This window comes from Salmo salar, chromosome 02 (genome assembly GCF_965601325.2).
Source record: "Salmo salar chromosome 02, fSalSal1, whole genome shotgun sequence".
Classification (NCBI taxonomy): Eukaryota; Metazoa; Chordata; class Actinopteri; order Salmoniformes; family Salmonidae; genus Salmo; species Salmo salar.
The window spans coordinates 24,259,663-24,286,068 of NC_138292.1; the positions used below are offsets into that span (position 1 = coordinate 24,259,663).

The window sequence follows — 26,406 nt, forward strand, 5'->3', positions numbered from 1 at the left end:
CAAGCCCAGGTTGGAGCGAGGAGAGGGACAGAAGCTATACTGTTACACTGGCAATACTAAAGTGCCTATAAGAACATCCAATAGTCAAATGTATATGAAATACAAATCGTATAGAGAGAAATAGTCCTATAACTCCTATAATAACTACAACCTAAAACTTCTTACCTGGGAATATTGAAGACTCATGTTAAAAGGAACCACCAGCTTTCATGACAATGATCAAAACAATGAGGAATTAAAAGCGTCATTGATCTGATAGGTCAATATGCTGCCCAGATCGTCATTCAAAAGATTAGAGCAAAATAAATGACAGTTTATGTGAAAGGGTTAGAGAAGTTCTGTTTGCACAGAGTCAAATCTCACATCGACTATCACAGGACATGAACATTCTTTCACGGCATAATGGTTTGATGCTTGCTGGATTCCATTAATCAGTCATGGTATTGGGCTCCACACCGCTATGCTGGATTGGCTGGATCATTCATCCCCATGTCGATGATATCTCTGAAGACCAACTTAAAAACAGATATTTACACTTGGTCTCTTGAGCTTCCATTTTCGGGCATGTTAGAAGCTGTAAGGTGGAACTAGTAAACAAACACTTCTCGACAACTGACACTGCCAACTAACCATACAAAAGAGTGGGTCCAACGTCTCATCACAGCACTGTGTGTCACTAGACAGCTCTCTTGTGGTTCTCTGCTCAGGCATAACTCAACACATACAGGTACAGTATCTTGGATGTGCTCACAACATCACATGCAGGTATAAAACTGTTTGGTCATCCCAATACAATAAATCTCGCCATTGTGTTCCATGTGTACTCTCGCTGCACCCATTAGTTTGAGTACATTAAGCAATCAAACACACACTGGAACACACACACTGGATATTTTGACAAGATACAGCTAAAGGTCAATGATGTTATAATTTTGGTTTAAAAACGTTTCTTTGCAGAGCCGTCATGCAGACACACTTCAGTGGTTGGAAGCTGCAAACAAAGAAGCAATGTCCAAGCTTTCATCGGTTTTAATGCATTGCATTTTGACATCACATATTCAGTTTTTCCACAATCAACATTCAAGATAGAGGCAGTTAGGACTATATATGTGGTATATACAAACAGTCAAAGGGAGTCTTGGGTCTCGTGGGGTGACTGCCTTTGAATAAAGAGTGCAAGACAAGTATAAGCTAGGTACACCACATCCATACACACTGACTCAGTATCATATCCAAGCCAAATACCCACCAGTCTCAGCGCTACTTTGAAATGCCCTCATCGTTCACTCCAAATACACCATAACCTTCCCCTTCATTCTCCATATTTCTACAGCCAAAATAAGACATATTCAGCCTAAATCTTCACAAGTAACAAAAAGCAACGGTGGTAAACAGATACCGGAAACAAGTAATGCTTTAACAGTGGAGCCGACTGGCCAAGTGATGCCTTCTTGCATCATCACCTTAAATGGTCTCTGTGTCTAAACACATATGGGACACCATTTGAGGGATTTTAAATGATATTATTAGTAACCAATCAGATCAATAGGACTGTAGATGTTTTCAAAGTGAGGAGAAAAAGACAGGAAATGTTGATATTTTGAGAGGAAACAAAACAAACTTTTAGTATGGTGGCTTTTCAGATTATCCTAACCTTTCTGTGGGGAAGCTCTTATAAAGTATCTATCAGCCAGAAAAGACAGATCCTGACATATTGGTGCATCATATCCATAATACAGAATGAAACTGAAGAGAAGGACACTCTCTCAAAACAGCTCAATCAAATCTCAAATGGTGATAAGTGGTCCAATCTGACTACTAACACAGATATTTGATCCCATTAGTGCTTAGCGGTCCTCTACGCAGCCATTTTGGTGGTAAGTTACAGTATGGTCCCATAGAATAGAGTAGTGCAGTGGTTACCAACCCTGGTTCTGGAAAGCCTTTTAAGTTCAGGCTTTTCTTCCAGCCCAGCATTCAAAACATTCAATGTTATTCAACTAATCATGACTAGATCATTATTTGAATCATGGGTTGGAACAAAAGTCTGTACTAAAATACTAAAAAGTGTTCTAAAAGCAGTGAATGTGCTAAAAGCCTGTACTCTTGTGGCTCTCCAGGACCAGGGTTTTTACCTCTGATGTAGTGAGTGGGTCATTGGGTCATTGGCCATCAGTTCTCCATCTGTTGGTCTTCAGTTTTCAGCCTGTTTCTCCAGCAGGCCCTTGAGGTGGGCGTGTAGCGGCTGGCACACAGCCTGGTAGCCCTGAGGGGTGAGGTGGAGGAAGTCATACAGGTCCTGGTGGGAGATGCTGCCGTCCGAGTGCACAAAGCCAGGGTCCACGTTGAGGAGAGAGGCGTGGGGGAGAGAGGACACGGCCTCCTTGACCAGCTTGTTGACCTGGGCGTTCCTCTCCCGCAGGGGGTTGGGCATCTTACCCCTGGGCAGCACTCCCTGTGGTTGGAAACATACATGATAGCACAGGAGGCTGCTGAGGGGAGAACGGTTCATAATAACGTTCGGAATGGAGCAAATGGAATGGCATCAAACACCTGAAAACCATGTGTTTGATACCATTCAACTGATTCAGCTTCAGCCATTACCACGAGCCCATTCTCCCCAATTAAGGTCCCACCAACCTCCTGTGCATGATAGTCACATTGTTGTCATGCTAGAAAGGACAAACGTGCCAATATAGTTTGCAATGATAATGGAGTCCATAAAGCATGCAGTTCATCATTTAGGTTTGGGTTATCATGAAGGTTAATGGTTGTAAAGGGGATTTTCCAGGTGAATAAAAGGGAGAGCAGTCAATCACATTAATTTAAATTATTTCAGTTTATTACAAGAATTCAGGGAGAACATCTCCAGAGCAGAAGCCAAGAGAAATGTCTAACGGGCTTCTCTGAGAGGGAACTTATATATTAATCCCACTGCACCGAGTGTTGAGTAAACAACAGCCCGAGAGGCTTGTAGGAAGTCACAACATCAGCTGCTACAGAATCACAGTGTCACAGATACATTATCAGTGTGTCCTCTGCAAAGTCTTTCAGCAAACTTTAACCATAACATTCAACACTGGCAGACATTTGATTCTGGCAGTTAAACAGGTCAAAGGAAGGAACATCAGTACTTAGTAACAGTAAATCAAATACAGGAAAATTATTAATCAAACCTTTCCCATTACAATGGTTTAAGTCACGTGGTAGAAAAGACGAAGAAAAACCCACCAGTACAAGAGTGTAAGCCTTCGGCAGCTTGTCCTTGATGAGTTGGACTATGGCCATAATGCCTCCACAGATCTGTTCTGCAGTGTGACCGTGATTATGGGTGCCCACCCACAGCACCACAACCTGGTGGAGGCAGAGGCACAAACATCAGCTTGGTGGGCAGTTTCATTCATACCACTTGATTTAAAAGCATTTTCAATGATTGATTCTGAAAGTGCTTTTTGGCCCGAGAACAAGCTTGGGACCATGGGTCTGTGCAGACATTAGGGTTTAAATCTGAACAATGAGTAGTGTATGATCAACTCTAATGTAATGTACTAACATGTTGTCTTTGTGTATACATACCTTTGGGCTGATGTGGGCCAACTCTCCATTGCTCAATCTCCACAAGACATGCTGTGTTTCGTCACCACCCACCCCAAAGTTGAGAGCGTGGAGAGGGGAGAACAGCTCTCGCCACACCTGACAAAAACAAATGAACACAATACCAGTATGTCAACTTGCATAACTTAGTAGCTAGCATGTCTTCTTCTGAAATGACAAGACTTGTAATCAGAACATTTTCAAATGTGGCAAATTATGTTGGCTAAAGTTCCAACCAACAAATGATACCAATGTTTGCAGTCCCATTACAGCTGTCAGGATAGAGAGATTACCTCAAACTGGTGCAAGAGCTGGACAAGAGAGTCTCCTACAAACAGGACATCTGGTTCCTTGTCCTTGCTGTTAGACACAAAGTGGTTATGCTGTAGGCAGAAGGAGAGAGGAAAGGGGATACCTAGTCAGTTGCACAACTGAAAGCATTCAACCGAAATGTGTCTTCCGCATTTAACCCAACCCCTCTGAATCAGGACACGAGAGGAAATTGACAATATATGCTACTGTTATTCTGAAATGGCAGCAGGATACACACCAAAGACATCCATCGGCCATCTCCCTGGATGTCCACACAAGGTGTGGGTGTGGCGGCGGGGTTGGAGTCTCCTGAGCTCATCACTTTGTCTGTCTAGTGTCAGAAAGAAACAAAGTGAAAATCAAGGCTTGGTAGATTAGAGCAGATGGTTGGATGCTTACTGTGTGTGAATCAAAAAGCAACTAACCACGGGTAGCTAGCTGGGTCACTACAGTAGAGTAGTGCAAAACAATTCCAAGTGAAATGTGTAACCCTATTCACAAATGGGCGTGCACTGGCACATATTATGGGGCCTAATAATAATAACGATTGCAGTAACTAATACTTTAACACAAATACACCAAAAACACGAGGATTCGTTAGTCATATGTCAAGCCAGGCTACAGGAATAGTCAGCTAGCTATACAGTAGCTAGCTAGCTAATCATAAGATTAGCATAAAGTGCTACGAACCAATGATGCATTAGCAATGTGGTGCATCAACGTACAGACTTTTTCAGATTAATAGGTGAGGTTGCTGAACAGCTAACAGGTATTATTGTTTTACAATACCGTAATTGTGGTTCGGCTGCCTGATAGTTCCTGAAAGTAAAATTTCAAGTCACTATAGGATGTACCATTGACCACTCATAGGTGAGCAACTTAAATAAAATATTGTTTTTTCCCCAGTCTAGTGATATGTATACAAGTAGTAATGTGTAGGAATACTTTCATAAAACACCTATTTTCACTATATTAAAGGCTATCAAAGTGACTGCCAAAGGGAATTATAGTTGCGGATAAATATAACCTACCTCCTCATTTCTAGCTTTGGAATCGTCCGGTGTTTGTTCATTAGGGAAAGGCGCGCCGCCGTTGCGCAAATTTTACATTTTAGTCATTTAGCAGACGCTGTTATCCAGAGCAATAGATTGCTTAAATTTTCATACCCCCCCCCCCCCCCGGGAATCGAACCAACAACCTTGGCGTTGTAAGCGCCATGCGTTACCAACTGAGGTACACGGGACCAACTAACTTACATACCACAAGAGCTTCTCAGTTTCTTCATTCAAACGTATAACTTTACAAAAGACTGCGATTATTGCCGAACTCTCCCGCGTCATGTCATTAATCAAGTTATGTTCGTTTTACGTCTCGCCAATTTCACAAAGGTCTACGGTTGTTTCATTGAACTTGACGTAAATTGAAAAATTGTTTAGGAAAGTTTAGTTATCTATTACGTTACTCTGTATATTACAGTTAGTTCGCACCAGCCAGCTAAAACTGCATTTGCCACATGATGAGGAAATGATGCAAATGAAATGTGCAGTTTTACTCAGTTTGGTGATATTGTTGAATATACCCTACGCAAACACGCGCAGCTACATTGATAGCACATCACCTTTCCGATGTGATATTGGCGGCTCGTACGGAACGTTGCTGGGCAACCAAACATTTTCAAAACTAGAATGTTTACCCCAACTTCCATTTTTGGATAGTTTGCGAAATTGTAGATTACACGTTTTCTGTGTCTTGCTAGCTTACGTTACATAATATCACTGGTACATGCAATACTGTATCAGGGTATCTTTCTTGTCTTTATTAAATTTCGCCTTGATTTCCTGCACGTGTGCCTAATTTATCCAGAACAAAAATTGCTGGTGAGTGACTGCAGTTTACTAACGTTAGCTAACGTAAGCTAGCTAGCTAATCAACAACATTATTTTGCTCATGTGTGCTGATTGAGCACTTTTTGTTATTGTGAACTGTTTTGTCTTGCTAGCTTGATAATGTTGGCCAGATCTAGCTACTAGGTTTGCTAGATGGAGTTCTTTTTCTGACAACGTTAGCAAATGTTCCAGGTTTCATTAATTTGTGTTAATGATCAAAAGTGTTCTGTTTCAAATAATACTTCTGCATGTGACCCAACAGCCATTTAGATTTTTTTTTTAATTATTGAGTCTCTTTTGTGCCCCTAGCATTCCACCTCATGATGAGCCATCTACATGGCAGAGCCTTAACAGAGAAGCAGAATGTCCTGCATGTTTTTAGCAAGCACTTCAAGTCTACAGATAAAACCTGTAGCCCAACCAACAGATCCACTCCACACTGCTGCTCTTCAAGCCATACCAAGAACACAGAAGCACAAAACAGCCAGACGAACAAGACTAAACGACTGAAAACACGCAAGGAGAGGAGCCAGGTAAGCAGAGGAGGATCTATTAGCAGATCCCACCAGCACCAAAGCAGCAAAGAGAAAGACCACTGTCATGGTTGCTGCCAAAGTAGCTCTCGCCCTCCTCCACGGAGAGATGCCCCATTAGCCCGCGTCTTCCCCGCTGGGCAAGAGCCCAGCATCACAAACATCACAAACAACCGTCTCATCGGCCACCATGGCCTGTTCAACCATGAGGTGAAGTCCATCGACATCGAGCGCCTGCTGAGTGAGCAGAGGAAGTTGGAGAAGCTTGGGCAGCGCGGGGGGCGAGGCAAAACCACTGCTACTCTTCCTCCCCTTCCACCCTCATCTTCTCTTCCTTTCTCCTCTCCTGGGCCTGATTCAGATGTGGGTGAAGTTGCTGTTCCTGACAATGTTGAGGAGGATCCAGATAAAGGGAGAGTAGAAAGAGTAGTAGCAAAGAGTAGTACTAAGGCCAACAAGCGTTATGAGTATAGGTCTAATTCAGAAAGCAGACTTTTTAAGTGTTCTCATGGGGATACACAAGAGGATTTCAGAAGAAAATTCACATCTATTCAGGTTTCTCTGGAGAAGAATGTAGCCAGTCACTCTAACAGCCAGGAGTCTGGTATCACACCAGGACAGACACATCACAGCGGTCTGACATCATCAGAGGGCGGCATAGTTACCCTATTATCCACAGAGAGTCCCTCACGTGTGGTACGAAACAAGAGCAAGGGGCCCAGGCCTGTAGTCTGTGAAACACTGTTGTCACCCAGTGGAAAGAATGAAAATAAGAGACCACCTGACACAAGGGCTGAGGTTAAGCCTGTTGTCCTTACCTTGGAGCAGACCCCCAAAAACCATGGACCTATTCTCCCACACACACAGCCATTCAGGCCCAGTCCAAACATCACAGTGTCTTCCTTCCCAGCAAGAGGTGGAAGCAGTGAGAGCTCAGACAATCAGATGCAGCAAACTGTCACCAACCCTGTCAGTGTGGTAGCTGCGCGTCTGTGCAGGTCTCTGCAGCTGCCACTGCTCCACAGGAGACACCTGGTGGCGGAAAGTAGGGAGGTGCTGCTGCAGGCCCTACGGGAGAGGCACGGGCTCCAGCTGCAGGAGAACCTACTCAACGTGCAGCGACGTCTCAGCTTCAGTACAGGACCCACCACAACCAGGGCCGGCCTGGGGCAGAGCACAATCCTGGCCGGCGTGGATGCATATGGAGGCTGGCCTGCAGGTACGGTATATAATGTGCTTGCGGTTGTGAGTGTTGGGTTGAGGACCGCAATAAGAAATGGAATCCTCTGTACTCTTGATCATATAATCATACTGTAACTAATCAGATCATATTGATTGTAATGTTGGCCTATCTGTATTATTTGTCAAATGTTTTATTGTAGCCTAACTGCATTTGGATATCGATACTATTGTACACCAAAGTGGGGACTTCGAAAATATCTTCAGTGGTGTAGTGTAGTTGAATGATTTGCCAACTATGTCTTCCTATCACAGCTCCATTGGATGGTGGTTTTGAAGACAGCATGGTGGAACATCCGTGCCTGGACTCCCAGAGGTCAGCCCCCAGCAAGAGGAGGAGGAAGCAGCTATGCCCCAACAGAATGACCCCTCAGCCCCTCATTGGGTCGCAAAACAGCCTGGACACGGTACGAGCATAAGACATTGAACTATCAGTCATCATCAGCCATATAGCGTAATAGTAAATAAAAATTGTGAATTTACGTCTAATATATAATTGGTAATTGTAGGTTTATTGAGATAGGATTTCCTAAACAAATTTGCAGTAGAACGTGCTACTATAATGCTACAGTACATTTTGTTAGTGAAATTGTCACAGAATGTTCTAAATGACAGTCTTCTTTGCAATACTTAGATATACTGTATGATAACAAACCAATTGCTGCCACACTTGCTTCTCTTTAGGCTGCTGCATGGAACCCCAACCCCAGTGTGGAGCAGGTTGGGGAACTGATCGGAGAACTACTTAGGCCCGCTTCCTCCTCGCACTTCCTCATGGACCTCCAGCCCTCTGGTTCCCCCTCTCGCCACCACGTCTTTGCCCCCCCTCCTGCCTCACCTTGGGCAGCTCAATCCGGTCTGCGTCAGTCCTGGGATGACGTATTCGACAGGGGAAGCATGAGAGAGTCAACCAGGGTGGATCACTTTGAGAACTGGAGGGATGACCCAGATTTGAGTTTTCTAAACCAGACAGAAACAGTGAGAGAGCGGATCAGTGGGCCTTTCTATCATGAGAAGAGTATGCAGTGTTTCCTACAGTATCCCACAGGGCCACCAGAGGGACACAGAGACAGACACTTGCCACAGCAGCAAGATCCATACGACATTGAAAGAAGCCATTTTGGTGGTTCTTCCTCATCCTTTTCTGCTCTTACCCACTATCCACTAGACAGTCATCAGCTCCACCCTTTCTATCGCTTCAACCGCCGCCCCCCAACCAGCCCTGTAATCTCCAGGTCCCACCTTCCTGACATGGCCTACTATCCCCCCTCCCACATGCTGGAGAGTGGCCTGTCCCCTCCTATGCCCCCTGGGTCCCTACCTGCTTTCCCCAGCCCTGAATGCTGGTCTTTCCCCCGGATGAGACTGTACTGATCCTTTGTGTAGTAGAGACATGCATAAGCACAATGCTATGTTGTTGAATATTTTCCAAATGCATACCATCAAGTCTAATTGTTTACAATTACAACTGACTTGATTTATTTATTTATTGTTATTGAATACCATCATATGATGGGCAGGAAGACAAAGTGCCATCCAGGAAATGTTGTTTGTATATTTACAAATATAAGTTAAATGTGTGAGAAAACATTACTATTTTTAAAATGTGTTCTTTCATACATTTCACATTCTCTAAAACTACTTACAGCCTGGACAGTAAAAACACAATTATGCTGTAGAAAGGTAACAGCAGCAAAATGTATTTTTTTATTGCATGAATACTTCTAATTGAAACATGTGCATGCAAAAACATACAGAAACACTGTAAGAGAAAATGCATTGCGGAACTTATGCAGTATGTTGTCAACTATGGCAGTACAAAATATCCAAGAATGTGGCCCTTGTTTTTTTTGGGGGCCAATGGGCCTACTTAAACTATACTTCATTATTTTTGACAAGCAGAATGCTTTAGCACAGATTATCAAAGACATGAATCAGCACGAATGCATTATGCAGAGGATTGTCTGCTGTCCATGGGTAGATCCCAATTGCATATTCCTCGCCTCGTCTCCTTCTCAAAACCCATTGGATGAGAAAGCCAGAGGTCCCTCCCCTCTGACCTTTTTCTCCAATTGGTTTTGAGAAGGAGCGAGGACACGAGGAGTATACAATTCTCCCCCTGTAAGATGGACTGAATAAAATGAACCTGTGAGTAAAATACTGTACATAGTCACACACTGTATCTTATATTAAAATCTAATAATAGATCATTAATTTACTTGTTTTAGTTTGTGTACTACTGATTGAGACAGTGATATTTTACAACAAGAAGTATACTTATACAATATTTAAATTCACTTTGCAACATGATTTGTCAAGGTACGTCTGATCATCTTATTTCCATTTTGCATCTTTTAAATGCACATACAGTATTACAATATTATTAAGTACTGATCACAACAGGATTGAGTTCGTTTTTTCCATGAGAGCAAATTACAAAAGCAAACAAATGATGGCTTTAGCTTATAGCAGTCAATCAAAGCATAAACAATGCTGGATTTCAAGAAAGTAGAACATCAAATAAAATGTTATTTCTCACATGCGCCGAATACAACAGGTGTGCATCATTTCAGTACTTTTACTACATTGAACTTTGTTTAATGTCCTGGAAACAGGCTGCTGCCAGGGCAAAGCGTGTCCTTTAACCTTACTGTGAAATGTTTATTTACAAGCCCTTAACCAACAAAGCCCTTAAAAATAAAAGTAACAAATAATTAAAGAGCAGCAGTAAAATAACAATAGCGAGGCTATATACAGAGGGTACCGGACAGAGTCATGACACGGAGGGCACATTTACAAGAGATTCAGTTCCTCTCTCTGTTTCTATGTGTGTGGGTGTGCATAATTTCAGTACTTTTACTACATTGAACTTTGTTTAATGTCCTGGAAACAGGCTGCTGCCAGGGAAAAGCGTGTCCTCTAACCCTTTCCTTAAGTCATTAAGTAATAGGTCTCATCTGTCGATGTATTGCTGATTTGAGACAGTGATATTTACCAACAAGATGTATACTTAAAGAGTATTAAAATTAACTTTGCAACATGATTTGTCAGGGTATGTCTGGTCATCTTTTTTCCATTTTCCTTTTCATCTTTTAAATGTACAAACAGTATTACAATATTATTTAGTAGAGAACAGGATTAAATTTGTTTTTATTACAAAAGCCCCCCCCCCCCCCCCCCCCCCCAAATGAATTAAGCTTATTATAGCTCTCAATCAAAGCATAGACAATGCTAGATTTCAAGCAAGTAGAAATCATGGCACGGAGGGCACATTTACAAGAGATTCAGTTCCTCTCTCTGTCTTTGTATGTGTCTGTGTGTGTGCATAATTTCTGTACTTTTACTACATTGACCTTTGTTTTGTATCCAGGAATCAGACTGCTGCTAGGGCAAAGTGTGTCCTATAACCCTTTCCTGAAGGCATTAAGTAATAGTTATCATCATCTGTTGGTGGCTGATTGAAGTATTCCTCCCTCCCCACATCCTCCTCTTCAAACCTGCTGCTCCCACTCCTCAGCGCCCTCCTCAGATAGTTCCAAAACAGTTCCTGAGCCTTGACCAGGTCCATGCAGTCTGACCCCGGCCACTGAAGGTAGGTCTTCTTCACCATGACCTTTCTCATACGGTGGTAAGCCGACAGCTGTCTTTCAGGGATGGGTTCCAGGAAGATGAGCAGGAGCCCATCCCGGAGCTCATGGAAGAGCCTGTAGCTGGCCAGCTGGAGCTCCAGGGAACACCACTCGCTGCACAGGAAGTGCCTACTAACCATGCAGATGGTCTTGCGGCTGCTGTACACGGCGGAGACGATGTTGTCCACGATGTTGCGGCCCAGCTCAAATTCACGGTGGTGCAGGCACAGCCTGAAAGAGGCTCCGTTGCCCTCCAGGTTGGGAAGCAGCTGGTCTAGTACCCAGGGCTCGTCCGCCGAGTTATAGGAGATGAAAGCATCGTATTTGCAGCGCTCCTCTTTCTCCCTCAGCCTGCGCCAGTGTTGGCCGAACCAGGAGCGGAACACATAATAGCTATACTTCAGTTTCCAATACAGCTTGTTGTAGAGAAGCGGGACTATAGTCAGCAGTAAAATCACAGTGGTTGTGGTAGCTAAAAGGTACTCTCCCAGGTCCAGGTAGCAAACATTGGTGTCAAAGTTGTGGAAGCTTTTTTGGCGTTTTTTATCTTGGCACAGTCTTACTATACAGTCTACAAACTGGACTCTGGTTAGTCAAAGTCCAGTTCTGCAGGTCACTGTTGAGGCAGGTGCAACTAAGAGGAATGTTGCACAGGTCCAGGTAGCGCAGTTTAGGGAGAGCCTCCAGCACATTCACATCTAAGGATTGCATTATGTTTTTGTGGAGAAGCAAGATCTGCAGCTCTGTCAGATTCCCAAAAACCTCCTTTGAGAAGGACTGGATGCCCATGTTCCTTGCACTGAGCTTGCTCAATTTCCGCAGGTTTTTGAAGACGCCTGGCTGCAGCTGCATCACCCCGGCACAGGAGTTGTCCAAGGAGAGGAAAGTGAAGTTGGTCAGATCGTCAAAAGTGTCTGCTGCGAAGCTGAAGATGTGATTGTCGGTGAGGTAGAGCGATTGGACGGAGTTGAGACCACGGAAAAAGGCATAAGGCAGCACGTTGAGGCCGTGGGGCATCTGCGCATCTAGTTTGAGGTTGCGAAGTTTTGTTAGATTCACAAAAGGAGAGTTGGTACGTTTAGAGGAGAAGCTAACCTGATTCCCATGTAGATCAAGAACTTCAAGTGTGGCGTGGAATGGTTTAAACTTGGAGCTGTCAATCTGTTTGAGATTGTTTCCATCGAGGTAAAAATTGGCCAGGTTATCGAGCCCCACAAGGCTAACTCTTTAAAATGAGTGATTTTGTTCCCTCCAAGATCCAAAATGTGCAGGTGTTTGAGTGAATGGAAAGTCTTGTTGAAAATAGCAGCTATCTGATTGTTACGTAGGTTAAGTATTTCCAGGCTCTGCAGATCTTCAAAGCTATCCTTGTACAGATCGGTCAGGAGGTTGTTGTCCAGACGCAGTGTGACAAGATTAGGCAGTCCACTGAAAGCCTTATGGTCAATATGGGCGATTATGTTGAGTTGTAGGGTCTTCACATTTGGTGTGTGGTGGAAAGCAAAAGAGTTGACAATGAGTATGCGATTGTAACGGTAGCTCAGATCTGTCAGATTTGGGAAAGAGAGGTTCTGTCTGTTGCAGGACCCCTTGACTAACAAACACTCAAACTGGACAGTTTTATCTCAATCTCTTCATATATATATATATATATATATATATATATATATATATATATATATATATATATATATATACACATATACTGCTCAAAAAAATAAAGGGAACACTTAAACAACACAATGTAACTCCAAGTCAATCGCACTTCTGTGAAATCAAACTGTCCACTAAGGAAGCAACACTGATTGACAATAAATGTCACATGCTGTTGTGCAAATGGAATAGACAACAGTTGGAAATTATAGGCAATTAGCAAGACACCCCCAATAAAGGAGTGGTTCGGCAGGTGGTGACCACAGACCACTTCTCAGTTCCTATGCTTCCTGGCTGATGTTTTGGTCACTTTTGAATGCTGGCGGTGCTTTCACTCTAGTGGTAGCATGAGACGGAGTCTACAACCCACACAAGTGGCTCAGGTAGTGCAGCTCATCCAGGATGGCACATCAATGTGAGCTATGGCAAGAAGGTTTGCTGTGTCTGTCAGCGTAGTGTCCAGAGCATGGAGGCACTACCAGGAGACAGGCCAGTACATCAGGAGATGTGGAGGAGGCCGTAGGAGGGCAACAGCCCAGCAGCAGGACCGCTACCTCCGCCTTTGTGCAAGGAGGAGCAGGAAGAGCACTGCCAGAGCCCTGCAAAATGACCTCCAGCAGGCCACAAATGTGCATGTGTCTGCTCAAACGGTCAGAAACAGACTCCATGAGGGTGGTATGAGGGCCCGAAGTCCACAGGTGGGGGTTGTGCTTACAGCCCAACACCGTGCAGGACGTTTGGCATTTGCCAGAGAACACCAAGATTGGCAAATTCGCTACTGGTGCCCTGTGCTCTTCACAGATGAAGCAGGTTCACACTGAGCACATGTGACAGACGTGACAGAGTCTGGAGACGCCGTGGAGAACGTTCTGCTGCCTGCAACATCCTCCAGCATGACCGGTTTGGTGGTGGGTCAGTCATGGTGTGGGGTGGCATTTCTTTGGGGGGCCGCACAGCCCTCCATGTGCATGCCAGAGGTAGCCTGACTGCCATTAGGTACCAAGATGAGATCCTCAGACCCCTTGTGAGACCATATGCTGGTGCGGTTGGCCCTGGGTTCCTCCTAATGCAAACAATGCTAGACCTCATGTGGCTGGAGTGTGTCAGCAGTTCCTGCAAGAGGAAGGCATTGATGCTATGGACTGGCCCGCCCGTTCCCCAGACCTGAATCCAATTGAGCACATCTGGGACATCATGTCTCGCTCCATCCACCAACGCCACGTTGCACCACAGACTGTCCAGGAGTTGGCGGATGCTTTAGTCCAGGTCTGGGAGGAGATCCCTCAGGAGACCATCCGCCACCTCATCAGGAGCATGCCCAGGTGTTGTAGGGAGGTCATACAGGCACGTGGAGGCCACACACACTACTGAGCCTCATTTTGACTTGTTTTAAGGACATTACATCAAAGTTGGATCAGCCTGTAGTGTGGTTTTCCACTTTAATATTGAGTGTGACTCCAAATCCAGACCTCCATGGGTTGATAAATTGGATTTCCATTGATTATCTTTATGTTGTTTTGTTGTCAGCACATTCAACTATGTAAAGAAAAAAGTATTCAATAAGATTATTTCATTCATTCAGATCTAGGATGTGTTATTTTAGTGATCCCTTTATTTTTTTGAGCAGTATATATATATATATATATATATATATATATCCCAGCCCCCGTCCCTGCAGGAGGCCTTTTGGTAGGCCGTCATTGTATAAAAGAATTTGTTCTTAACTGACTTGCCTAGTTAAATTAAATAAAAATAAATATTCTGGACATACAGTGCCTTCGGAAAGTATTTAGACCCCTTGACTTTTTCCCACATTTTGTTACGTTAGAGTTATTGTAAAAATGATTAAATAAAATTTTTAAATCCTCAGCAATACCCCATGACAAAGCGAAAACAGGTTTTTTGAAATGTTGCTAATATATTACAAATAATAAACATACCTTATTTACGTAAGTATTCAGACCATTTGCTATGAGACTTGGAATTGAGCTCAGGTGCATCCTGTTTCTATTGATCATCCTTGAGATGTTTCTACAACTTGATTGGAGTCCACCTGTGATAAATTCTATTGATTGGATATGATTTGGAAAGGCACACACCTGTTTTATATAAGGTCCCACAATTGATAGTGCATGTCAGAGCAAAAACCAAGCCACGAGGTCGAAGGAATTGTCCGTAGAGTGCCAAGACAGGATTGTGTCGAGGCACAGATCTGGGGAAGGGTACAAAAAAATGTTGGTACACTTTAGTCAAGGGGTCTAAATACTTATTTATTTAAATGTTTATTGAAGTTCCCCAAGAATACAGAGGCCTCCATCATTCTTAAATGGAAGATGTTTGGAATCACCAACTGTTCCTAGAGCTGACCGCCCCGCAAAACTGAGCAATCGGGGGAGAAGGGCCTTGGTCACGGAGTTGACCAAAATCCCGATGGTCACTCTGACAGAGCTCCAGAGTTCCTCTGTGGAGATGGGAGAATCTTCCAGAAGGACAACCATCTCTGCAGCACTCCACCAATCAGGCCTTTATGGTAGTGGCCAGACGGAAGCCACTCCTCAATAAGACATATGACAGCCTGCTTGGAGTTTGCAAAAAGGCACCTACAGTAAAGACTCTCAGACCATGAGAAACAAGATTCTCTAGTCTGATGAAACCAAGATTGGAGGAAACCTGGCACCATCCCTACGGTGAAGCATGGTGGTGGCATAATCATGATCCTTGATGAAAACCTGCTCCAGAGCTCTCGGGACCTCAGACTGGGGTGAAGGGTCACCTTCCAACAGGACAACGGCCTTAAGCACACAGCCAAGACAACGCAGGAGTGGCTTCGGGACAAGTCTCAATGTCCAGCCAGACTTAAACCTGATCGAACATCTCTGGAGAGACCTGAAAATAGCCGAGCAGCAACGCTCCCCATCCAACCTGACAGAGCTTGGGAGGATCTGCAGAGAAGAATGGGAGAAACTCCCCAAATACAGGTGTGCCAAGCTTGTAGTGTCATACCCAGGAAGACTGGAGACTGTAATTGCTGCCAAAGGTGCTTCAACAAAGTACTGAGTAAAGGGTCTGAATACTTCTAAACATTTCTAAACCTGTTTTTGCTTCATCATTATGGGGAATTGTGTATAGATTGAGGAAAAAAGTATTAAACAATTTTAGAATAAGTCTGTAACCTAACAAAATGTGGAAAAAGTCAAGGGGTCAGTATACTTTCCGAAGGCACTGTAACTTGTGAACACTGCATGCGCTATCGCAACAGTTGCTCGTCACTTGACTATCATTCAGAAATGTTCTTCCTGATGATGTGGGAAAATATCAAAATGTAGGCTAATTAAACAGCTTGTACTCTAGTTTATAGAAAGACCCTCAACCACTGTGAGAAATCAAAGCATTGACTTTTGTACTGCTGCATGCAGCAATTTTCCTAATCTGACAAATGAGTTGTTCAATTTCATTTCACTCATCATAATCCATAGCAAATTCTACATCTTTCATTTACCTATCATAATCCATCATAACATAATTTTATAATGGGTTATCAAACACGTTTCAAGAGTTATTTTACAAATCACATTCAAATAAAGCAAAATCATATCTCAAGTCCCATTTGATCTTTAATTAAAAGCCTCGAGTCCAGCCTCACCTCAGTTCTGGGGGCTGTAACATGCCTGTATCATGTCCTTTCTGCTACATTATGAAAGCTTGTCTCTTAATCCCTGTTTAATGACTGCCTCTCTTTGGTTGTACAGAAAGAGGAAGGAAAGGGACAACGGACATGGAGTCATGGTGCACGATCAAATGAAAGTTGTTCTCCATTTATTGTTCTTCATGTACATGGCGAGGGAGAGGAAAACCCAGGTACTCCAGTCAGCAATGTGCCAAACACAAAATACACAGATGCAACACTATATACAATCTCTTTATTCTGCTGGGGGAAGGTTTTCATTTTTAAAACTCAAAACAGATATTTGTGTATTGAGTAATTTCAAAATAACTGAAACACTATTATACACTAGAAGGATTGATTGCAAAAGAAAGTGGGAGGTCTCAATATTTTACTGATAAGTAGGACCAAATAACGCATTGAGAGGGATGGGTCTTATTTCATATAAAAAGGAAAGGTGTTCCTGGTCACCACTTATATGACAATTCAAGTTTCGTTTGTCGTATTTCTAAAATGTTTTTTTTATATCTATATATTTTTTAACGTAATTCCTGTTTGTGCTTTTGTAGTTGGTTGGATTAATTGTGTCCACCACACCAAGGTAGTTGGCTGAAGAGGGTGTGGCGGGTAGTCTGGGGGACCATGAACCTTAAGCAAACTTTAACAAAGAAATAATTGCCAAAAGAAACTTTGGTAGAAGCTTTATTCACTCAGGTAATCAGGTAATTTTCAGACAAGCAAATACACACATTACTTAATTGAGTCATGATATAAAACAACACTATATAAAGTACATCATATGAGTAAACTGTAAACAGGCCATCTGACAGATTCTGCAGTCAGGCAGGCCATGACAACCCAGCAGTGTTGGAAGAAGTATCCAGTTGTCATACAGTACTTGAGAAAAATTATAGATACCTTAATAGAAAGTTACTCAAGTAAAAGTGAAAGTCACACAGTAAAATAGTACTTGAGTAAAAGTCAAAGTATTTGTTTTAAATATACTTAAGTATCAAAAGTAGAAGTGAAAGTATAAATCATTTCAAATTCCTTATATTATGCAAAGCAAACTGCACCAATTTCATGTTTTTAAAATGTACGGATAGCCAGGGGCACACTCCAACATTATTTACAAAATATGCATTTGTGTTTAGTGAGTCCGCCAGACCATAGGCAGTAGGGATGACCATGTGTTCTCTTGATAACTGCATGAATTTCACAATTTTCCAGTCCTGCTTAGCATTCAAAATGTAATGGGTACTTTGGGTAAAAATGTATGGAGTAAAAAGTACAATATTTTCTTTAGGAATGTAGTGAAGTAAAAATATAAATAGTAAAATACAGATACCCTAAACAACTACTTAAGTAGTACTTTAAAGTATTTTTACTTAAGTACTTAACACCACTGCTACCTAGTCATCACGCACGGAACCCTGGGTAAAAACAAACAGGTTAACATGAATCATGACATCACACACTATGAAAACACTTACAGGTAGGGCCTTGACTTTTTCTTGACTAAGTGACCTTAAAGAGGGACATCTCAGCCAGTCTGCAGTTTTAGGCTATAAATAAAGTCAGAATTTTCTTGGTCAGGTCATGTTGTCGGGAAATTTCCTGGCCCGAAGATAAAGGAAGTCTATAAAGGAGGGTGAAGACACAGAGACAGACACTTGCCACAGCGGCAAGATCCATATGACATTTAAAGGAGCCATTTTCCTCATCCTCATCTGCTCCTACCCACTATCTACTAGACAGTCATCAGCTCCACCCTTTCTATCACTTCAACCGTCGCCCCCCAACCAGCCCTGTAATCTCCAGGTCCCACCTTCCTGACATGGCCTACTATCCCCCCTCCCACATGCTGGAGAGTGGCCTGTCCCCTCCTATGCCCTATGGGTCCCTACCTGCTTTCCCCAGCCCTGAACGCTGGTCTTTCCCCCGGATGAGACTGTACTGATCCTTTGTGTAGTAGAGACATGCATAAGCACAATGCTATGTTGTTGAGTATTTTCCAAATGCATGCCATCAAGTCTAATTGTTTACAATTACAACTGACTGATGTTTTATTTCTCTGTTGAATATTGTAAGGCCATATGATGGGCAGGAATACAAAGTGCCAGCCTGGAAATGTTGTTTGCATTTTTACAAATATTTTTAAATATTTTCTTTCATATTTTTTCCATACTCTAAAACTACTTAGAGCCTGGACAATGAAAACACAATAATGCTGTGGAAAAGTAACAGCAGCAGAATGTATTTTTTATTGCATGAATACTTCTAATTGAAACATGTGCATGCAAAAACATAGAAGCACTATAAAATAAAATGCATTGCATAACTTATACAGTATGCTGTTTGACAAGCAGAATTCTTTAGCACAGATGATCAAAGACATAAATCAGCATGAATGCATTATGCAGAGGATTGTCTGCTGTCCATGGGAAGATCTCAATTTCATACTCACATCTTCCCTTCAGAGGTCCCTCCCCTCTGACCTTTTCCTCTGGGTTTTGAGGAGGAGAGAGGATGTGAGTATGTAATTGAGATTCTCCCCATTGAAGATGGACCAAATAAAATGAAACCTGTGAAAATAATACTGTGCATAGTAACGCACTGTTTTATATTAAAATCTAATAATAGATCATTAATGTATTTGTTTTATTTTGTGCATTCCTAATTGAGAAAGTGATATTTACCAACAAGAAGTATACTTATAGAATATGTAAATTAACTTTGCAACATGATTTATCTGATCATCTTATTTCCCATGTCCATTTCCATTTTACTCTGCATCTTTTAAATGTTCATACAGTATTACACTATTATTAAGTAATGGCGCCATACCAAACTGGAAGTCTTCCGACTAGCTTGGAAAGACAGTACCGTGCAGTATCGAAGAGCCCTCACTGCTGCTCGATCATCCTATTTTTCCAACCTAATTGAGGAAAATAAGAACAATACGAAATTTATTTTTGATACTGTCGCAAAGCTAACTAAAAAGCAGCATTCCCCAAGAGAGGATGGCTTTCACTTCAGCAGTAATAAATTCATGAACTTCTTTGAGGAAAAGATCATGATCATTAGAAAGCAAATTACGGACTCCTCTTTAAATCTGCGTATTCCTCCAAAGCTCCATTGTCCTGAGTCTGCACAACTCTGCCAGGACCTAGGATCAAGGGAGACACTCAAGAGTTTTAGTACTATATCTCTTGCCACAATGATGAAAATAATCATGGCCTCTAAACCTTCAAGCTGCATACTGGACCCTATTCCAACTAAACTACTGAAAGAGCTGCTTCCTGTGCTTGACCCTCCTATGTTGAACATAAACGGCTCTCTATCCACCGGATGTGTACCAAGCTCACTAAAAGTGGCAGTAATAAAGCCTCTCTTGAAAAAGCCGAATCTTGACCCAGAAAATACAAAAAATGATCGGCCTATATCGAATCTTCCATTTCTCTCAAAAAGTTAACAAAAAGCTGTTGCACAGCAACTCACTGCCTTCCTGAAGACAAACAATGTATACGAAATGCTTCAGTCTGGTTTTAGACCCCATCATAGCACTGAGACTGCACTTGTGAAGGTGGTAAATTACTTTTTAATGGTGTCAGACCGAGGCTCTGCATCTGTCCTCGTGATCCTAGATCTTAGTGGTCTTTCAAGGTTTTACTGCAAGGTTTTACTGAAAGATATTTTGATCATCGATCACCACATTCTTTTGGAGAGATTGGAAACCCAAATTGGTCTACACGGACAAGTTCTGGCCTGGTTTAGATCTTATCTGTCGGAAAGATATTCTTACACTGGATATCTTAAGGTGAATGCACCAATTTGTAAGTCGCTCTGGATAAGAGCGTCTGCTAAATGACGTAAATGTAAATGTAAATATCAGTTTGTCTCTGTGAATGGTTTGTCCTCTGACAAATCAGCTGTAAATTTCGGTGTTCCTAAAGGTTCCGTTTTAGGACCACTATTGTTTTCACTATATATTTTACCTCTTGGGGATGTCATTCGAAAACATAATGTTAAACTTCACTGCTATGCGGATGACACACAGCTGTACATTTCAATGAAACATGGTGAAGCCCCAAAATTGCCTTCGCTAGAAGCCTGTGTTTCAGACATAAGGAAGTGGATGGCTGCAAACTTTCTACTTTTAAACTCGGACAAAACAGAGATGCTTGTTCTAGGTCCCAAGAAACAAAGAGATCTTCTGTTGAATCTGACAATTAATCTTGATGGTTGTACAGTCGTCTCAAATAAAACTGTGAAGGACCTCGGCATTACTCTGGACCCTGATCTCTCTTTTGACGAACATATCAAGACCGTTTCAAGGACAGCTTTTTTCCATCTACGTAACATTGCAAAATCAGAAACTTTCTGTCCAGAAATGATGCAGAAAAATGTATCCATGCTTTTGTTACTTCTAGGTTGGACTACTGCAATGCTCTACTTTCCGGCTACCCGGATAAAGCACTAAATAAACTGCAGTTAGTGTTAAATATGGCTGCTAGAATCCTGACTAGAACCAAAAAATTTGATCATATTACTCCAGTGCTAGCCTCCCTACACTGGCTTCCTGTTAAGGCAAGGGCTGATTTCAAGGTTTTACTGCAAACCTCCAAAGCATTACATGGGCTTGCTCCTACCTATCTTTCTGATTTGGTCCTGCCGTACATACCTACACGTACGCTATGGTCACAAGACGCAGGCCTCCTAATGTCCCTAGAATTTCTAAGCAAACAGCTGGAGGCAGGGCTTTCTCCTAAAGAGCTCCATATGGAATGGTCTGCCTACCCATGTGAGAGATGCAGACTCGGTCTCAACCTTTAAGTCTACTGAAGACTCATCTCTTCAGTAGGTCCTATGATTGAGTGTAGTCTGGCCCAGGAGTGTGAAGGTGAACGGAAAGGCTCTGGAACAACGAACCACCCTTGCTGTCTCTGCCTGGCCGGTTCCCCTCTCTCCACTGGGATTCTCTGCCTCTAACCCTATTACAGGGGCTGAGTCAATGACTTACTGGTGTTCTTCCATGCCGTCCCTAGGAGGGGTCCGTCACTTGAGTGGGTTGAGTTACTGACGTGGTCTTCCTGTCTGGGTTAGCGCCCCCCCTTGGGTTGTGCCGTGGCGGAGATCTTTGTGGGCTATACTCGGTCTTGTCTCAGGATGGTAAGTTGGGGGTTGAAGATATCCCTCGAGTGGTGTGTAGGCTGTGCTTTGGCAAAGTGGGTGGGGTTATATCCTTCCTGGTTGGCCCTGTCCGGGGGTATCATCGGATGGGGGCACAGTGTCTCCTGACCCCTCCTGTCTCAGCCTCCAGTATTTATGCTGCAGTAGTTTATGTGTCGGGGGGCTAGGGTCAGTCTGTTATATCTGGAGTATTTCTCCTGTCTTATCCGGTGTCCTGTGTGAATTTAAGTATGCTCTCTCTAATTCTCTCTTTCTCTCTTTCTTTCTTTCTCTCTCTTGGAGGACCTGAGCCCTAGAACCATGCCTCAGGACTACCTGGCATGATGACTCCATGCTGTCTCCAGTCCACCTGGCCGTGCTGCTGCTCCAGTTTCAACTGTTCTGCCTGCGGCTATGGAACCCTGACCTTTTCACCGGACGTGCTACCTGTCCCAGACCTGCTGTTTTCAACTCTCTAGAGACAGCAGGCGTGGTAGAGATACTCTCAATGATCGGCTATGAAAAGCCAACTGACATTTACTCTTGAGGTGCTGACTTGTTGCACCCTCGACAACTACTGTGATTATTATTATTTGACCATGCTGGTCATTTATGAACATTTGAACATCTTGGCTATGTTCTGTTATAATCTCCACCCGGCAGAGCCAGAAGAGGACTGGCCACCCCTCATAGCCTGGTTCCTCTCTAGGTTTCTTCCTAGGTTTTGGCCTTTCTAGGGAGTTTTTCCTAGCCACCGTGCTTCTACACCTGCATTGCTTGCTGGTTGGGGTTTTAGGCTGGGTTTCTGTACAGCACTTTGAGATATCAGCTGATGTAAGAAGGGCTATATTAATACATTTGATTTGATCACAACAGGATTAAGTTAGTTTTTTCCATGACAGAAAATTACAAAAGCAAACAATTGATGACTTGCTTATTATTGCAGTCGATCAAAGCATAAACAATGCTGGATTTCAATCAAGTAGAACGTTATGGTAATGAAGGAACTTTTACAAGAGATTCAGTTCCTCTCTGTCTTTCTATGTGTGTGGGTAGGCATAATTTCAGTACTTTTCTACATTGAACTTAGTTTCATATCCTGGAATCAGGCTGTTGCCAGGGCAAAGTGTGTCCTCTAACCATTTCCTTACGTCATTAAATAATAGGTCTCATCTCTCGGTGTATTTACCAACAATAATTATTATTGAATATTTATATTAACTTTGCAACATGATTTGTCAGGGTATATCTATTTCCATTTCCCTCTACATCTTTTAAATGTACATACAGTATTACAATATTATTTAGTACTGATCACAACAGGATTAAGTTTGTTTTCCATGAAAGCAAATTAAAAAAGGAAACAAATTATGACTAGTTTATTATAGCAATCGATCAAAGCAAGTAGAACATCATTGTACCGAGGGCACATTTACAAAATACTCAGTTCCTCTCTCAGCATATGTGTGCCTCATTTTAGTACTTTTACAACATTGAACTTTGTTTCATATCCAGGAATCAGGCTGTTGCCAGGGCAAAGCGTGTCCTCTAACCCTTTGCTAAAGACTTTCTTTTTTTTAAACATTTTAGTCATTTAGCAGACGCTCTTATCCAGAGCGACTTACAGTAGTGAATGCATACATTTCAATTCATTTCATACATTTTTTTTTTCTCGTACTGGCCCCCCGTGGGAATCAAACCCACAACCCTGGCATTGCAAACACCATTGCAAACACCATGCTCTACCAACTGAGCCACAGGGAGGCTATGTAATAGTTAGCATCATCGGTCGGTGGCTGAATTAAGTATTCTTCCCTCCCCTCTTCCTCATCTTCCTCTTCAAACCTGCTGCTCCCGCTCCTCAGCGTCCTCCTCAGATGGTTCCAAAACAGTTCCTGAGCCTTGACCGGGTCCATGCAGTCTGACCCCGGCCACTGCAGGTAGGTCTTTTTCAACATTACCTTTCTCATACAGCTGCCTTTCAGGGATGGGTTCCAGGAAGTAGAGCAGGAGCACATCCTGGAGCTTGTGGAAGAGCCTGTAGCTGGCCAGCTGGATCTCCAGGGAGCACCACTCGCTGCACAGGAAGTGCTTACTAACCACGCAGATGGTCTTGCGGCTGCTGTACACGGAGGAGACGATGTTGTCCATGATGTTTACGCTGGTGTAGGCACAGCCGGGCAGAGGCTCCGTTGCCCTCCAGGTTGGGAAGTAGCTGGTCTACTAAGCGGGATTATAGTCAGCAGTAAAATCACAGTGGTGGCTAAAAGGTACTCTCCCAGGTCCAGGTAGAAAACTTTGGTGTCAAAGGTTGGAGGTTGGAGGTTTGGTGTCAAAGGTTGGAGGTTGGAGGTTTTTTCTGGGCACTGTGGACATTAGAGTAAGACTAACTGGACTATCTGGTTTGTCAAAGTCCAGTTCTGCAGGTCACTGTTGAGGCAGGTGCAACTAAGAGGAATGTTGCGCAGTTTAGGGAGAGCCTCCAGCACATTCACATCTAAGGATTGCATTACGTATTGGTTGAGAGGCAAGATCTGCAGCTTTGTCAGATTCCCGAAAACCTCCTTTGAGCAGGACTGAATGCCAATGTTCCTTGCTCAATTTCCGCAGGTTTTTGAAGACGCCTGGCTGCAGCTGCATCACCCAGGCACAGGACTGGTCCAAGGAGAGGAAAGTCAAGTTGGTCAGATTGTCAAAAGTGTCTGCTGCGAGTTGTAGGGTCTTCGCATTTGGTGTGTGGTGGAAAGCAAAAGAGTTGACATTGAGTATGCGATTGTAACGGTAGCTCAGATCTGTTAGATTTGGGAAAGAAAGGTTCTGTCTGTTGCAGGACATTATGGAGGTGAGGTGTTTTTTCTCTGCTGTGAATTTCTTGATTTGATCCTGGAGGCCTTACCTTCCTCAACTTGTTGAAGAAAAGGTCCAATAAACCTTGGATTGGTGGACAGTTGGAAAGTGTGTTCTTCCGCAATGACGGTATCCCAATGGTTTCCAGACACAGATTTTTTTAAATGTGATCTTTGTACTCAAAAGGCTGCATAACTCCATGAGCAGATTGTCAGTCTTCAACCCCATACCAGATACGTTTATGTTCCCATCTGTAACATTGCTGACATTCAAAAGCTCTGGCACTGTGACATTGGTTGAACGCAAACGCATGTAGTTTAGCTTCCGCAAGTCAACACCTTGGAAAGCCCTTGAAGGGATCTGGTCATTGTAGGAGAGATCCAGCAGTAGTACATGGCTGAGGAAGCCCCATTCACATGCTAAAATGACCAGATTGTTTTTACAGAGATAGAGGGTGGCGAGGGACTCTGGTAGGTCTGTATGGTTAGAATGATGGAGGGATGTTAGATTGTTATTGCACAGGTCTAGTTTTGTCAGCTTCTGCAAGTGAGTCACAGATTCTGCCACCACAGAGAAGTTGTTCTGGTAGTTCTGCCGTAATATGATTGTAGAGCATGGAGAAAATAAGTGGAGAGGGAGCATAATCAGTGAGTTATTATTTAAAATACAAATAGTTTACAGCTAACTATTGATTGATACTGATTTTTTATAAATATTCTACACAAAAAAATCTAAAAAGATTTAGATACAGAGCTGTTATATTTTCCCACAATTTTCACAAACGCCAGTGCCATCCTCCTCTCTTTCATGTTGACAAAAAGGTCTATGACTTTGTCATACAGTACACGCTTTTAGATTTTGTTGTCCTAGGCTACCTAGCTAAAATGCACAGACGGTGGGGCATAGTCCCACATTTTAGGAGAGCAGCAGGGGGTGAGGGAGAGTCCCAGACATCAAAAGCAAAAAGGAGGACTGACACTCCAACCAGTGTGAACTTGGAGCTACCGCCATGCCAGATCCCATCAGATGAAGTATTACTAATGAAAGAAGAAATTAGGAAGATAGAGGACGGCGACAGAGATGGCCGCGTTCTTAGGAAACTATGCAGTATTTTTTTATGTATTATTTCTTACACTGTTACCCCAGGAAATCTTAAGTCTTATTACATGCAGTCGGGAGGAACTATTGGATATAAGAGCAACGTCAACTCACCAACATTATCACCAGGAATATGACTTTCCCGAAGCGGATCCTCAGTTTGGTCCACCACCCAGGACAATGGATTGGATCCCAGTAGGCGACCCAAAACAACGGCGCCGCAGAAGGGGCCGCGGTCTTCTGGTCAGGCTCAGTAGATGGGCACATCGCCCACCGCTCCCAAGTATACTACTTGCCAATGTCCAGTCTCTTGACAACAAGGTAGACAAAATCCGAGCAAGGGTTGCCTTTCAGAGATTGCAACATTCTCTGCTTCACGGAAACATGGCTCACTCGGGATACTTTATCAGAGTCGGTACAGCCACCTGGTTTCTTCACATATCGCGCCGACAGAAACAAACATCTCTCTGGTAAGAAGAAGGGCGGGGGTGTATGCCTTATGATTAACTAATCGGGGTGTGATCATAACAACATACAGGAACTCAAGTCCTTTTGTTCACCTGACCTAGAATCCCTTACAATCAAATGCCGACCGCATTATCTACCAAGAGAATTCTCTTCGATTATAATCACAGTCTTGTATATCCCCCCCAAGCAGACACCTCGATGGCCCTGAAAGTACTTCATTGGACTCTATGTAAACTGGAAACCACATATCCCGAGGCTGCATTTATTGTAGCTGGGGATTTTAACAAGGCTAATCTGAAAACAAGGCTCCC

At 43.0% G+C, this 26,406-nt stretch overlaps 2 protein-coding genes and 2 pseudogenes across 7 annotated transcripts; 1 reads left to right on the plus strand and 3 right to left on the minus strand.

The window, feature by feature from the left end:
* Positions 1-1,011: 1,011 nt before the first annotated feature.
* LOC106578751 (platelet-activating factor acetylhydrolase IB subunit alpha1) lies at positions 1,012-5,626 on the minus strand. Of its 6 annotated transcripts, none has more exons than XM_014157889.3 (7): positions 4,938-4,960; positions 4,632-4,725; positions 4,145-4,237; positions 3,888-3,977; positions 3,577-3,693; positions 3,232-3,354; positions 1,012-2,455 (listed from the first exon to the last, which is right to left on the minus strand). In XM_014157889.3, the coding sequence occupies exons 1-7, from the start codon at positions 4,943-4,945 to the stop codon at positions 2,195-2,197; spliced, it is 786 nt and encodes a 261-aa protein (XP_014013364.1). In that variant the 5' UTR covers positions 4,946-4,960; the 3' UTR covers positions 1,012-2,194. The 6 variants fall into 6 exon arrangements, with proteins under 6 accessions (XP_014013364.1, XP_014013410.1, XP_014013401.1 ...); XM_014157935.3 differs by having other exon boundaries at positions 4,696-4,725; positions 4,938-4,959; XM_014157926.3 differs by lacking the exons at positions 4,632-4,725; positions 4,938-4,960 and adding an exon at positions 5,600-5,626.
* On the plus strand, positions 5,590-10,607 carry LOC106578743 (uncharacterized). Its single transcript, XM_014157881.3, has 4 exons — positions 5,590-5,783; positions 6,102-7,544; positions 7,820-7,971; positions 8,249-10,607. The coding sequence occupies exons 2-4, from the start codon at positions 6,113-6,115 to the stop codon at positions 8,936-8,938; spliced, it is 2,274 nt and encodes a 757-aa protein (XP_014013356.2). The 5' UTR covers positions 5,590-5,783; positions 6,102-6,112; the 3' UTR covers positions 8,939-10,607.
* Positions 10,608-10,891: 284 nt separating this feature from the next.
* Positions 10,892-16,512, minus strand: LOC106578661 (toll-like receptor 13; annotated as a pseudogene).
* Positions 16,513-23,521: 7,009 nt separating this feature from the next.
* Positions 23,522-25,171, minus strand: LOC145850266 (uncharacterized; annotated as a pseudogene).
* Between the last annotated feature and the right edge of the window lie 1,235 nt (positions 25,172-26,406).

Bases quoted from the DNA above. Each gene is read 5' to 3' on its own strand.
- LOC106578743 (XM_014157881.3), top strand. From the start codon at position 6,113: ATGATGAGCCATCTACATGGCAGAGCCTTAACAGAGAAGCAGAATGTC. The intron at 7,545-7,819 runs GTACGGTATATA...TTCCTATCACAG, and splicing joins ATATGGAGGCTGGCCTGCAG to CTCCATTGGATGGTGGTTTT. The intron at 7,972-8,248 runs GTACGAGCATAA...GCTTCTCTTTAG, and splicing joins CGCAAAACAGCCTGGACACG to GCTGCTGCATGGAACCCCAA.
- LOC106578751 (XM_014157889.3), bottom strand. The intron at 3,694-3,887 runs GTAATCTCTCTA...TGTTTTTGTCAG, and splicing joins AGCTCTTGCACCAGTTTGAG to GTGTGGCGAGAGCTGTTCTC. The intron at 2,456-3,231 runs GTGGGTTTTTCT...TTCCAACCACAG, and splicing joins AGGCTTACACTCTTGTACTG to GGAGTGCTGCCCAGGGGTAA.